Below are 15,496 nucleotides of genomic sequence, written 5' to 3' on the forward strand. Positions count from 1 at the left end.
CTTTGACACTGTGAACCATGAGATCCTCCTCTTCACCCTCTCAGTGCTGGGCGTCTCAGGCTCTGCACACTCTTGAATTGCATCCTACCTGGCAGGCCACTCCTACCAGGTGACGTGGAGAGGATCTGTCTGCACCATGTACTCGCTGGTGTCCTCCAAGGCTTGGTTCTGGGCTCTCTTATCTCTCTATACACCAAGTCACTCAGCTCCATCATATCCTCATATGTTCTCTCCTGTCATTGCTATGTGGATGACACTCAACTACGTTTCTTCTTCCCCCTTCTGACTCACAGGTGGCAACACGCATCTCTGCGTGCCTGGCAGATATTTCAGCTTGGGTGTCGGCCCACAACCTCAAGCTCAACCTCGACAAGACCGCACTGCTCTTCCTCCCGAGGAAGGCCTGTCTGCTCAAAGACCTCTCCATCACGGTTGACAACTCCAGTGTCACCCTCCCAGAGTGCAAAGATCCTTGGTGTGACCCTGGACAACACCCTGTTCTCTGCTAATATCAAAGCAGTGACTCACTCCTGCAGGCTCATGCTCTACAACGTCGGTAGAGTACAACCCTACCTCACACAGGAAGTGGTGCAGGTCCTAATCCAGGAGTAGTCCCGTCTGGACTACTGCAACTCACTGTTGGCTGGGCTCCCCGCTTGTGCCATCAAATCCCTACAATTTATCTCAAACGCTGCAGCCTACCTGGGTTTCAACCTTCCCAAGTTCTCCCATGTCACCCCACTCCTCTGCACACTCCACTGGCTTCCAGTCAAAGCTCACATCCACTACAAGACCATGGTGCTTGCCTATAGAGAATCAAGAAGAACGGGCTATGCTGACTACGCTACCTTCAGACTATGCTCAAACTCTACAACCCAACCACTCCACTCTGCCATCTCTGGACTCTTGGCCCTCTGCAAATGACTCAAATGTAAATGTACATCACCATGAAGAGAATGATATTTATAAACATAATTATGCATTTCTGAATAGTACAGATCATGGACCCATGATGTAATTTGGTTACCGGATGTAAATCCACTTCACCTACTGTTGTTCAATAACCAAAACAAATATTTTCAAACTCAAGATGTCATGTCATAACTGACACCCCATTCTTTCTGCAGACATCTTTGAATCTCAAGTTGGAATTTTTGGAAAATGTGGTTGAATAAAGAAACTGGGGGAGATTTTACCCTAATTCTGTTAACAAACTTTGCATCTGCACAGTTCTTCCAATAAATGTGTAAATTGTTCAAAGCAGTTAGAAGTCAATGGTTTTTGTTTGGCATACATTCTAAAGTGAAATATCCGATTCAAAGCATAATTCCATTACCGTGAAAATGCCCGTAAGCAGACTTCCACAAGTGAAACTCCAAGTCATCCATTAGCGACTCCTAATGACCGGTCATTTCCCTAGCCTCGCTCACCATGCTAATAGGCACTCCCTTCATTAGCCTAGCAAATACCAATGGCCAGTGATGAATGTGACCAAGGTGACCAAATGGGATTGAACCTGGGTCACTTGTGTTCACCAGACAACTGTTAGCCCTATGAGCTAAATCAGTGATGCTCAGACCTCTCCTCAGGGACCCCCAGCCATTCCATGATTTTTATATTTTTCCAGAGCTAGCACACCTGAATCACCTTTTCAACTCATCCTCAAGCCCTTTATAAGGTAGTTCAGAAATGTTTAAATGCTTGAGGGTCCCCAAGGAGAGGATTGAGAACCACTGAGCTAAAACCTAGGCATTAGGCTGCCGACATGTGGCTTTGAATGACAGACCGGAAAAGCTCAGTGTTTCCACTGTCCCTCCCAGCTGAGACTGAGGATGCAGCAGGTGAGAGGTCAAGGTGCATCAGGCCCAAACCTTCACAGTCACACTACCAGGGGCCATGACATCATCACACAGAAGTGGAAATTATTTCACTGCCCAGAGTTACAAAGTTGAACTCAAATGTATTGAATTACTACTTTACGAACACGTTTATAATTCATTTCAAACATGATTTATATGGATCATACATATGAAGAGTTTAATTCCAAAATGCTGTATGTCCATTTTCAGAAATCTTATATCTTATGGCAAGCCTAAATAAATAAGTTCAGGAATAAAAATGTTCTTAGCAAGTCCTGTAATAAGTTGCATGGACTCACTCTGTATGCAATATTAACATGATTTTTGGATAACTACCTCAGCTCTGAACACCACACATACAATTATCTGTAAGGTCCCTCAGTCGAGCACTGAATTTCAAGCACAGATTTAACCACAAAGACCATGGAGATTTTTAAATGCCTCGCAAAGAAGGGCACTGATTGGTAGACGGGTAAAATAAAAGCAGTTCTTAAATCACACCAGGAGACCACTTTTACAGTCGGGTGAAAATCAGATAAATTTAAGTTTTTGGGTATAGTTACATTTAGTTAATTCTCTACTAAGGTCAATACATTTTTGAATATTGTTGAATTCTGTTTCAAAGCCTGGATTTTGTGACGGCCCTGATTACATAATTTGGACCAGAATGAGGCTCTCTCTCTATTGTTCCTACAGTGATGATTCACCATCCTCATCGAATGTTTTCATAATTTTTTGGGGGGAGATAATCTCCAAAATGTCTAGATCTAGTACCAGTGGCCTATGCAAATTAGGGAGCTAAATGATCGGCTCTCATTCGGTAGGCTACACTGATTGACAAGGGGAGAGTCACTCACTCACTGTGAAACACGCAAAAGAAAATAAATGAATGTGCCAGAAAACAATAATTAGGCTAAGTGATTTTAGACTCTTTACCACGTATGCTGTGTTTAGATGGAACCGGGTAGACGGTAGACAGCAAACCGGATGTCATTGTTTTCAATGAGAGAACGAACGTAAATGCTGTTGAGTTCAAATATTTAAACTTTTGCTGTCTGCTGTAGCGTTGATATCTACCGGATGTTGATTTGCACTGTTTGTTTACTGTAATTACCATAGCAACGCATACCGTGCTTGTGCCACCACCATCTTTCTTGCTTTCTTGGCCCTCAATGACGACTGGTGTGACAGTTTTTGCGTACCTCGTCTAAATGCAGAATTAAATTACATGGTGCTAATTAGAATTACATTGCCTACAACCGGCGCTAATGGAAAATACTGGTTAATCCATCCCTGTAGTAATGTTTGTCTGCCAGAGACCACTGCGACACCATGGTGTCTCCCTTCTCCAGCGTATCTAGACTGATCCATTATCAGTGTTGAACAGCCGGTTCATGTCTTCAATGTGGTGACCGGGTCAGTGTACTTCTCTTTGCAGTAGCTCTGTGCCTCAGTCCAGTTCTTAGGGTTGTTAATATAGTTGTACTCATGGGTGAGGCAGGAGGAGAGGGTGCACAGCCCCGTGGAGAAATGCAATTCTGTGTATGATGCAAAGACAACCTCAGGCACCTGTATGTGAGCATGTGTGTTAGGCTCCTTGAAGTTACCCCTAGACACAGATCTAGGATCAGCTTCCCCTTCCTCAATCCTAACCATTAGTGGGGGAAATGCAGGTCACACTTTATTTGGATAGTCCTGTTTTTTAATCTGTAGTACTATCAACAAACTAAATGTTGATAAGCAACTGCTTGCTAAGGTTACGTTAGGGTAAGGGTTAAGGTTAGGGTTAGGGCTAGATCCATGTCACTATGCCAACCAAATCACGTTTTCCTTTATTGAGTAAACATGCTGTTTCTAAGACATATTTTCCAGTCCACAAGTTGAACCTGACCTTCAAAATGCAATAGGTATCTCTTTCTGTGGGCCGTTAGAGTTGTAGGGTCTACTAGCCCCGGTTTGCTCAAAGTGGGGGGTCCGCCCAGTTATTGCTGGGAGTCCGTAGTTAGATCAAAAAATACATAAATGAAATGCACTTTTTAAAAAAAATGTATCAATATTACTAACAACAGGTTAAACGACTTTAAGCCAAGGGATCCATTAAATAAGTGTAAAGTGTGGAATACAATACAATATAATGTAATAAGCTGCAGTAACAAAAAATATCTCTTCCCCTTGAATTGCAGGTAATTAGCTTGACAACTGCTAAATGTTCTCTCCGATGCCAAGACGTGGGCCTTATAAATGTTCTTTCTCCGGGCCAGAGACTTGGTTCGGACAGACATGTACTGAAGACGTCATAGTACAACTCCTTGTAGGCTATTTTTATCGCACTCGAGTGGTGTTCTGATTATGAAGGGGACGAAAGGTGTCCCTGGACGCAAAAACTTTGAGAACCCTATAGTAAACTATTAGAATAGAAGCATATATAAATATTGGAATTGGAACCTGAGAGTGTAAATTTTTTGGAGCATTCCTGGTATGGTTCACTGACTGATGTGGAAGAACACTATCATCGGTAATTTGAGGCGTTTACAATAAACAAGTGTTTGTTGTTGCTTGAATCCAAGATTGCCCCTTTAAAAAAGTATGTGGTTATATCCATGGTTCATTTAGCAAATGATCAAGTCCCAAATAGCACCCTCTTTCCTATAGTAAATAGTGCACTACTTTTGACCAGAGCCCCAGTGAAAAGTGGTGCACCATAAAGGGAATATGGTGTAATTTGGGATGCAGACAATGTCCTCTGAGGTCTCTGCATGCATCTGAGCTCTCAGCACCAGTAGGCCTATGCAAAACACATGGAAACTCTGGTTCTGGGTGGATGCAAACTAGTAAGTTACACTCAGATGGAAGGAAAAGCATGACATTACAGTAAATTAGCACATTCAAAATGTTTATTCCCATTGAGTATTATAATACATAGGGCGTAATAAGTAATGTGACAAGTATTGATGCAAACTTTTATCAGAGACAGTTTAATTGAAAAATCTAAAACAATACATTTATTAGAATTTGTAGACAACTGGTCAAGATTAAGTGCAATGTCAATCAAAGCATTTAAGCGACTTGTTTGTCTTTAATCACAAGGTTATTTTACATGGTCGCACACCATGATTGACAAGGGAGATGACCAATGGGGCTAGCAGCATACCACTCTGCATCCCACTGCTGGCTGAAGCTAAGCAGGGTTGGTCCTGGTCAATCCCTGAATGGGAGAGCAGATGCTGCTGTAAGTGGTGGTAGAGGTCCAGTAGGAGGCACTCTTTCCTCTGGTCCAAAAAATGATCCCAATTCCCTAGGGCAGTGATTGGGACATTGCCATGTGTAGGGTGCTGTCTTTTGGATGGACGTTAAATGTGTGTCCTGACTCTCTGTGTTCACTAAAGATCCCATGGCACTTGTAAGAGTAGGGGTGTTAACCCCGATGGCCAATCTGGCCCTCATACCATCATGACCACCTAATTATCCCCAGTTTCCAATTGTCTCATTTCATTCCGACCTTCTCTCCCCTGTAACTATTCCCCAGGTCACTGTTGTAAATGAGAATGTGTTTTCAGTCAACCAGGTAAAATACAAGTAAAATATGTTTTTACAATGGCTGCATTCGTATTGTGTCTATAACCAAACATTGTTGAATGTTGCAGATTGAAATGCCATAAATAGAGCTGACGTGAACCGTTATTCTACATGTCAGAGAGGCACGTGTGTTCTACATTGCATATTTCTATCTGAAAGTTCCAAAATGTTGTGTCCTGCTGAACACACCTACTGGAACTGAGGAATGGTTAGAGGCAAATCAGAAACCTAACCTTCATGATTGACAGGGGAGATGACCAATGGGGCTGAGTTTTTACCATCATCACTAACACTGGGGCTGAGGAATGGATAGAGCCTTTCAGTGAAGGAGTATCCAGTGAAAGAATAGATATGAGCCTTGGCCTCCACATCGTAAAAGGACACTAACCCTTCCTCATAATCCACAAACACCCCAACCTTCTGGGGTTTCTCCCCCAGGGAGAGGAGAATGGAGGGGGATGCAAGGGCCCGGTACTCTTCCCCTCCTCTGAGCCTAATGGTCCAGTAGCCGTTCTCTGGGGTCGAAGTTATCATCCCCTTCCGGTTGACGGACCCTCTGACCACGCCCAGATCCCAGTAGGTCTTGTCCCCCACCTGTGAAGACCAAAAATAGGATTAGTGCTAGGGCTAGAGTTAGAGTTAGGGTTAAGTTTAGGCTTAGGTTTAGGCTTAGTGTTGGGTAGTGAACCACGTGTAGTTCAACAAGTAATCAAACCAAATTTGCAGTAGCTTGGTGGTAGTTGAACTAAATTTAAATCTAGGTAGTGTTTTCAGTAATTAATAACTTTTTGCCATGTAGCCGTGTAGCTAACTACTGGAACTACACCAGTGGTGGTTGGTGCCGTTTAAGATAAGGGAGGACGGTAATTTTAGTTATGAGCGTGGTCTTATTTCTATTACAGCATATTGGATGACTGTCATTCATATTCCACTTACCCAGCTCAATGTATAGTTTTAGGCTACTACATGATAACCGAATTGTCTCTACACCCATCATGAAGTTGCTACAACCTAGCCTATGAATGAAACTTTACCAAGGGGACAGACTGACACATTCAATACCGCCTTGCACACTCTTGCCTTCATCTAGCTGATCTAGGGTGTAATCATTATCATTAATGACAGGGGTGGCAGGGTGGTTAGAGTGTTGGACTAGTAACCAGAAGGTTGCAAGTTCAAACCCCTGAGCTGACAAGGTACAAATCTGTCGTTCTGCCCCTGAACAGGCAGTTAACCCACTGTTCCTTCATTGAAAATAAGAATTTGTTCTTAACTGACTTGCCTAGTTAAATAAAGGTAAAAAAATAAGTAATTACTCCAACAGTTGCAAACAAGAGTTTCTATTGGACAAATTCAGGCATGTTTATCCCTGTTCTGTTTGCTTCCGCTTAAGAAATGTTTTTCAACAGAATCGGTGGAATAAATACCCCCCTGATCACACGACAGCATGATCCCTTTAATCATTGTATAATTCCTTTTTGCATCTACGCGCTTTCCTCCTCTCACCTTTTCCCCTCGCCTATGGACTTCAGTGTTCAATACATCAGCTGTGACCAGGCAAAAAAAACTTTCCAAGGCAAACTTTCATAACAGCTAACGCTACAAACATATTAGCTAACGTCAAGTAAACATAGCTACTAGAACTAACGCGTTAGTAAACCTGCTACAATCATGCAGTGCGGTGTACAGTTAGCAATCAGTTTAGCAGTCATACCGGTGAGCCCCGCTGGCAATAAATTAATAAAAACAAAAGTTTACCTTGACTTGGAAGAGTTCCACGAGCCTCCCAGGTTTTATATTGAAGTCAATGTATCCTAGAAGAGGCCGGAAACTAGCTGTCCTCCAACTACACCATTGTGCTACCCTACAGAGTGCTGTTGAGGCTACTATAGACCTTCATTGCTAAACAGTGTATTTTTCTAAATTCTTTGTTGGTATGTGAAAATATTTAGTGTAGTTTTATCTAAAAAGGATTACTTTTATCTTTCACAGTTTTTATTTTTATGAAATTCACTGAGGAGGATGGTCCTCCCCTTCCTTCGCTGAGGAGCCCCACTGAACTACACCCTACTTTTTTGTAAAAATAAATGAAAATAGGGGTGAAGTAGATGTAACAGTATAGACTTTACGTCCGTCCCCTCGCCCCGATCTGGGCGCGAACCAGGGACGCTCTGCACACGTCCGCTAACTAGCTAGCCATTTCACATCGGCTACATAGGCAAGAATGTCAGACATGCCAAATTATCACTTCAAACAGTTTTTTTGTTTAGTAGGCTGACTCCAGTGTGATCTATTCTTGCAATTTGTAGTCGATGACATTTCAGATTTAGATATGATAGTTTAGATGTAGTGAACTACTTATTCAAAGTAACTTTATTTAACTAAACTATATTTTTCATAATGGTAGCTTTAGGGTAGCTTAACTTATTCTATTGTGAAGTAGTTGGTAGCTTGGTAAACTACATCTTCAGAGTAGCTTCCCCAACACAGGGTTAGCTTGGTAAACTACATCTTCAGAGTAGCTTCCCCAACACAGGGTTTAGGCAAAGAAAAACTGCAGAAACTGATCTAATATCAGTGGGAGTTAAGATTCGCCCAATGTTTGTCTACCTGAACCTCAAAGTAGAACCTCCCAATGGAGAAACCTCTCTTCCCCAAGATACAAAGCACCGGGTCGAAGCGCTGGGGGTTGTCAGGGAGAATCTGCAACATGTCACCGCGCCGTGCCTGCTTGCAGTCAGAGGACAGGACGATGTTGGGGTGTGCGGTGTCTGGGTCCAAAGTCACGTCCACTGTTGAGATACAGAGAGCATGGAAATTCTCGTAAATGCTTTATGAAGTGTTATATGAAGTGTTATATTGCCTTTTAGAAGCAGTCATAGCACCTCAGAGTTGCAGGCATAGAGCAGTATGAAGATAGTGAGAATGATGAAGATAGTGAGAGTCATTATGAAAATAGTAATAGAGAAATTATACCTGCATACTTCTGGATCCTCTTAAATTCTGGGGCACAATAGAAAATGAAATATTCTCAGTTGTTACAGGAATACATTACCAGAACTACATATTACTCTCATCATGAAAGTAACATTCAGTATAATATTATAGCCATGTGCTTGATTAGTATAATTTCCCACTTCATTGATACGGTATCTGTGCATATGCATAGGTTTTCCGCAAGTCCTAAAAAAAGTATAATGCGTTTAATTTACCTCTCTCTTTCAGGGTCTCTAACTCTTTCTGAAGTGTGTCCTCTAGTTGAGATAGAGCTCTCCTCACATTCCCCACACACATGTCAGAGTCAACACTGATCTCAGACCAGTCCTTGGTGGGTGGAGTGGTGCACAGCGATGGCAAACTCTAAGACAGGACAAAAAAGAAACACGTCCATCTTTCTGGAGAATGATGTCTTGTCTTGTGATTGTTTAGTTGGCCTATTGCAGGGTTCCCAATCTTGCATCCCGGGGGCCAAATTCTGCCTGTGTAGGATTTTATTTGGTCACCCAAGTTTTCTGAGGATTTTATTTGATAAAAATGTTCATTGTTGTACCTAAAAGACTGTAATTCACCAGGAAATCAGCTCCAAGTGATTGCAATGAAGTGAATCTCTCCCCAAATATTCCCACACATAAATAGAGAGACATTATGTGATTGTATACCAATGTAATTAATGTCATCAAGGTTTGAAATTATTATGTTTTTGTCAAGTGCTATGTCTGTTTGGGCTTCTTGCAGTCAATTTACAATATACAAATGATTTATAGTTATGTTCCGGTCCCCCGACTACCGTGACTGAATGTAGTTGGGAACCCCTGGTCTATTGGTTAGTCAAGTCTTAAAATCAATGTATAAGTTCAATTGTCCATATTGACCAGATAGAGGGACACTAACCTGTAAGAGGTGGAGGTGGTCCTCAGTGATTGATAGCTGCTCCAGCTCAGTGCTTCTCCTCTGTAGCTCAGTGATTTCCTGCTCCAGCTCTTTGACGAGCCCTTCAGCTCGCCTCTCTGCTGCTGACTGCTTCTCCTCGATCCCCTCATTGAGCTCGGCCTGGCTTCTCTCGATGGAGCGCACCAGAGCAGTGAAGATCTGTGCACCATCTTCCATCTCTTTCTTAGAAGTTATCTAAATGAAATACATTTCGAAAAAAGTTGGACTGAGACTTGAACCCTGTGCAGAGGTGGGAAAAGTTCCCAATTGTCATACTTGAGTAAAAGTAAAGATATGTTAATAGAAAACGATTCAAGTAAAATAGAAAGTCACCCAGTACAATTCTACAAGGCTTTGGTTTGAAATATAATTAAGTATCAAAAGTATCAAAAGTAAGTATAATTGCTAAAATATACTTAATTAACTGAAGTGGGCTAAATCAGGGTCACACAGAGTGTTTCTTAGTAGTTTTTAACAAATCTATTTTGGAACAAAAGTATACACCTCACACACATGGTTATGGGCTTTAAAAAAGAAGAAACCTGTACCATGTCAGATACAGAGTTGAAATGTATTCAAGTTTGAATCCCAATATTACACTTTATATACATCACAGAACACTGAAATATACCAAAACTGTGTGAAATAGAAACATCGTATTTTCGGCAGGATCTTTAAAATAATGTTTATTAATTATGAAATTATGAAAACTATTAATAACATTCCACCCATGAGTCCACCAGGTCATCTGACTGCAGGAAAGACTATGTATCAAAAGTAAACTTATACATCATTTCAAATTTCTTATACGTAGCAAACCAAACGGCACCATTTTTTAATTTTTTTTATTTTTTATTTTTTATTTTTATGGATAACCAGGGGCTATCTCCAACACTCAGACATCATTTACAAATGAAGCGTTGGTGTTTGGTGAGTCCGCCAGATCAGACAGTAGGGATGACCAGGGATGTTCTCTTGATAAGTATGTGAATTTGACCATTTTCCTGTCCTGCTAAGCATTCAAAATGTAACGAGTGCTTTTGGGTGCCGGGAAAAGTGTATCGAGTAAAAAGTACTTTCCTTTGGGAATGTAAAAGTAAAAGTTGTAATGTGTTTTTACATAAGTATTTTATACCACTGACCCTATGTTACCCCACAAAGACAGAAATGCTCGACAAAATATTGCATTTGGGGACAGCTTACAGCTACATATATAGGGTTGCACCTTTAAGTTTAAATACATTTGGACAATAATTCAACCCTGCCGTATTGATTGCGCATCCATCTGTGATTGTTTGCAGAACTTACCCTACTGAGTTCCATTGAATGTTTGATCTCCTCCACCTTCTTCTGTCTGGCCTGGATCATCTGCTGAACTCCTGACTCCATCTTCTTTATCTGAGCCTACAGAAAGAAGGACAGGCAAACCATCTAAGAAGAAGGTGTAGTAGTACTAGTCTGGAAGTAATTGTTGCAATTCTGGGTGAAGATCTGGGTCAAGATGAGCTGGCAGGAGTAGATTTGTCCAAACTGGGGTTAAACCCAATATCAGAGTTTGGACACTATTGATTCTTGTCCTTAAAAAAATAAAAAAATAAAAAAAAGCAATTGATCACGAAAAAGTTAATCACTATTGTGTATCAACATTCATCCCCCGATGCCTACAGTACCTTCTTTTCCCCACACTCCTCCTCTATAGCAACTGTGTGGTGAGTCTTGTGGCACGTCTCGGTGCAGAACTGACAGACACACATCTGGTCGGTCTTACAGAACGACTCCAGGAGCTTCTCGTGCTTCTTACACATCCTGTCTTCCAACTTCTCCACAGGGTCAATCAGTTTGTGGACCTTCAGCGTAGCAACTCTCTTGTGAGGCTCCAGGTGAGGCTCGCAGTAAGAGGTCAGACACACCAAGCAGGACTTGAGGGCCTTGATCGTCCCTCCGGTACAGACATCGCAGGCCACCTCACCAGGCTTAGCCACAGTTAGGTTTGAGACGCCAACTTGAATCCTCTTGAATTGATCGGTGATTTCTTTAAATGCAACGTTGATGCTAATTTGTGGCCTAACTGTGAAGGTATTCCCACAGGTTGGGCACTTACAGCCATAACTGATCTTCCAGAGCCCTCTGATACAGGCCATGCAGAAGGTGTGGCCACATGGGGTCGTGACTGGGTCAGTGAACACATCCAGACAGACAGAACACTGGAACTGATTCTCTGATAACAGACTAGTAGGGGAAGCCATCCCTGGAGAGAAAAGAGGAACATATAGTGTAAGTCGCAAACTACTTCCTATGTAGTGCACTACTTTTGACCAGAGCCCTAGGAAATAGGGAGACATTTAGGACACAGACAGTTTGACATTATACAGTCCATAATGATCACTGAGAGAGGAAGTCAGTGTTGAGTGGACGACCAATGACAAGCAATACAAGATCGGTATGATAACAATTGTGCTATGATAACAATTCAAAAAAGTGTTATTTCTCATTTCTGAAATGTTGGTATTAAAATATCTTATCTGAGCTCCTACAGGGTGCGGCTCTCCTTTATTTTTGATAGTGTTCTACTCTGCTAGCCAGCACCTCGCTTAACCAGGTGTGCGTTTCCTCCGCCTTCAGTATTCTAATTTCTTTACCTGATAATCATTTTAGTAGATTATCTTTCCTATATTGATTGTTATATAAATAAGGTTACACTGGAAAATGAGTCAAGCTTCATTCTTACAGATAACACCCTGTATTCACCCTTGTTTTCCAAACTAAAAAGACAAACCCTTGTAACACTACTTGAACATAAACGTTATTAGCACAACACCCTTGGCATTGCGATGCAATTTACGGATTATAATACTCTAAATAACTATACTGAACAAAAATATAAACGCAACATGTAAAGTGTTTGTTCCATGTTTCATGAGCTGAAATTAAAGATACCAGAAATGTTACATACGCACAAAAAGCGTATTTCTCTCCAATTGTGTGCACAAATTTGTTTATATCCCTGTTAGTGAGCATTTCTCCTTTGCCAAGATAATCCATCCACCTGACAGGTGTGTCATAACAAAAAGCTGATTCAACAGCATGATCATTACACAGATGCACCTTGTGCTGGGATCAATAAAATGCCACTCTAAAATGTGCAGTTTTGTCACACAACACAATGCCAAAGACTGCAGGAATTTCCACCGGAGCTGTTGCCAAATAATGGAATGTTATTCTTTCAACCTTAAGCAGTCTCCAATGTTGTTTTAGAGAATTTAGCAGTACGTCCAACTGGCCTCACAACTGCTGACCACGTGTAACTACGTCACCCCAGGACCATTCTTATTGGCTGTGCCCCTGCCCAGCCTTGTGAAATCCATAGATTAGAGCTTAATTCATTTATTTCAATTGATTTTGTTATATGAACTGTAAGTCAGTAAAATAATTGAAATTGTTGCATTTATATTTTGTTCAGTATATTTCTCACCATTGAAATAGTAAAACGTGACAGTGCCTTTTTAATGTCATACTGTACAGCACCAGTCAAAAGTTTGGACACAGCTACTCATTCAAGGGGTTTTCTTTATTTTGTACTATTTTCTACATTGTAAAATAACAGTGAAGACATCACAACTGTTAAATAACACATATGTAATCATGTAGTAACCAAAAAAGTGATAAATAAATCAAAATCTAATTTATATTTGAGATTCTTCAAAGTAGCCACCCTTTGCCTCGATAACAGCTTTGCACACTCTTTGCATTCTCTCAACCAGCTTCATGAGGTAGTCAGTTGTGTTGTGACAAGGTAGGGGTGGTATACAGAAAATAGCCCTATTTGGTAAAAGACCAAGACCACATTATGGCAAGAACATCTCAAATAAACAAAGATAAATGACAGTTCATCATTACTTTAAGACATGAAGGTCGGTCAGTCTGGGACATTTCAAGAACTTTTAAAGTTTCTTCAAGTGCAGTCGCAAAAACCATCAAGCGCTATGATGTAACTGGCTCTCATGAGGACCGCCCCAGGAAAGGAAGACCCAGAGTTGCCTCTGCTGCAAAGTTACCAGCCTCAGAAATTACATCCCAAATAAATGCTTCACAGAGTTCAAGTAATAGACACATCTCAACATCAACTGTTCAGAGGAGACTGTGTGAATCAGGCCTTCATGGTCGAATTTGTACAAAGGAACCACTACTAAGGGACACCAATAAGAAGAGACTTGCTTGGGCCAATCAACATGAGAAACAAGAAACATGAGCATTGGACATTAGACTGGTGGAAATCTGTCCTTTGGTCTGATCCAAATTTGAGATTTTTGGTTCCAACCACCGTGTCTTTGTGAGATGCAGAGTAGGTGAATGGATGATCCTAGCATGTATGGTTCTCACTGTGAAGCATGGAGGAGGAGGTGTGACGGTGTGGGGGTGCTTTGCTGGTGAAACTGTCAGGGATTTATTTAGAATTTAAGGCACACTTGACCAGCATGGCTACCACAGCATTCTGCATCAATACGCCATCACATCTGGTTTGCGCTTAGTGGGACTATCATTTGTTTTTCAACAGGACAATGACCCAACACACCTCCAGGCTGTGTAAGGGCTATTTGACCAAGAAGGAGAGTGATGGAGTGGTGCATCAGATTACCTGGCTTCCATCACCCGACCTCAACCCAATTGAGATGGTTTGGGATGAGTTGGACCACAGAGTGAAGGAAAAGCAGCCAACAAGGGCTCAGCATATGTGGGAACTCCTTCAATACTGTTGGGATAGCATTCCTCATGAATCTGGTTGAGAGAATGCCGAGAGTGTGCAAAGCTGCCATCAAGGCAAAGGGTGACTACTTTGAAGAATCTAAAGTCTAAAATATATTTTGATTTGTTTAACACTTTTTTGGTTACTACAAATTCCATATGTGTTATTTCATAGATTTGATGTCTTCACTATTACTCTACAATGTAGAAAATAGTAAAAATAAAGAAAAACCCTTGAATGAGTAGGTGTGTCCAAACTTTTGACTGGTACGGTATGTCTTCTCTGACACATCATGACAGTTCAAGCATGTAACTACTGTCCCTCCAATAGATCATACAGTCCCTTGCACTGTAGTTGTCAACATAACAGTATCTGTTACACTGTCAATTTTTCTTGAATGTTAAATATCGATACTTACTCTTCATTGTGTTGGGTACCTACTTCAGCTCTCTGCAGTTAGCAGCAGCCAGCCCTGAAGATCTCTTCACCGGGACAGGTGACTTGTGAGTGTGGCAGGTAGACTTTGTAAGGCTAGCTGTAAATCAGGTAAATGTCATAAGGTATCAATGCAGTTATTCACAGGTCAGTTAACCCCTCCCGTTCATGTGCCTCAGTGGTGCATGTCTGTCTGTCTGTCTGCCTGCCTGCCTGCCTGCCTGCCTGCCTGCCTGCCTGTCTGTCTGTCTGTCTGTCTGTCTGTCTGTCTGTCTGTCTGTCTGTCTGTCTGTCTGTCTGTCTGTCTGTCTGTCTGTCTGTCTGTCTGTCTGTCTGTCTCTCTCTCTCTCTCTCTCTCTCTCTCTCTCTCTCTCTCTGTTTAAAACCTGCCTTAATGCGACAGCATTCACCACAAAACACAATCGTGGTTAATTGTTTTGCGTAGACGCATTCACTTTACAATGCAATGACTTATTTGTGTGTGTGTGTGTGTGTGTGTGTGTGTTAGGGGCGTGCCTATTCAGTCCATGTGGCAACGTTTTCCAGCCATGATGACTCACCTAAATGGGCAGCTGACCACCTGACATGTGGAATGCTGCATTACCAAATTAAAGCTGAAAAAACATAGGCACATACACACACACACAAACAACCAAGCAGGGAGGTCAGAGTAACATAACACTGACAAACTGAAGTTCATTACAGTAACACAATTGCAAAACTCTAGGCACTAATGAATCATAAACCAAATGATAAGTACAATAGTCCAAGGTGTGTTCACTAACTAGGCTATGGGTGTGACTATGAGGTCATGTGGAATCAGTGTGACTGTGTCATGACTCGACAGCAGCACCTGAGCTGCCTGCATCTATTAAGTCCCTCCCACTCCAGCTCTTACTGACAAATGGGAACTCAGACAACCCTGGCAATTGCATCTCTTTCAATATCAATA

General features: G+C 41.6%; 1 protein-coding gene across 1 annotated transcript; it reads right to left on the reverse strand.

The window, feature by feature from the left end:
• Positions 1 to 4,735: 4,735 nt before the first annotated feature.
• LOC110500391 (E3 ubiquitin-protein ligase TRIM39-like) lies at positions 4,736 to 14,942 on the reverse strand. The gene is made up of 8 exons (XM_021577737.3): positions 14,528 to 14,942; positions 11,036 to 11,613; positions 10,674 to 10,769; positions 9,327 to 9,560; positions 8,648 to 8,795; positions 8,412 to 8,438; positions 8,046 to 8,227; positions 4,736 to 6,029 (listed from the first exon to the last, which is right to left on the reverse strand). The coding sequence occupies exons 1-8, from the start codon at positions 14,532 to 14,534 to the stop codon at positions 5,664 to 5,666; spliced, it is 1,638 nt and encodes a 545-aa protein (XP_021433412.2). The 5' UTR covers positions 14,535 to 14,942; the 3' UTR covers positions 4,736 to 5,663.
• Positions 14,943 to 15,496: the final 554 nt, after the last annotated feature.

This window comes from Oncorhynchus mykiss, chromosome 21 (genome assembly GCF_057628025.1).
Source record: "Oncorhynchus mykiss isolate SJ-2025 chromosome 21, ASM5762802v1, whole genome shotgun sequence".
Taxonomy (NCBI): Eukaryota; Metazoa; Chordata; class Actinopteri; order Salmoniformes; family Salmonidae; genus Oncorhynchus; species Oncorhynchus mykiss.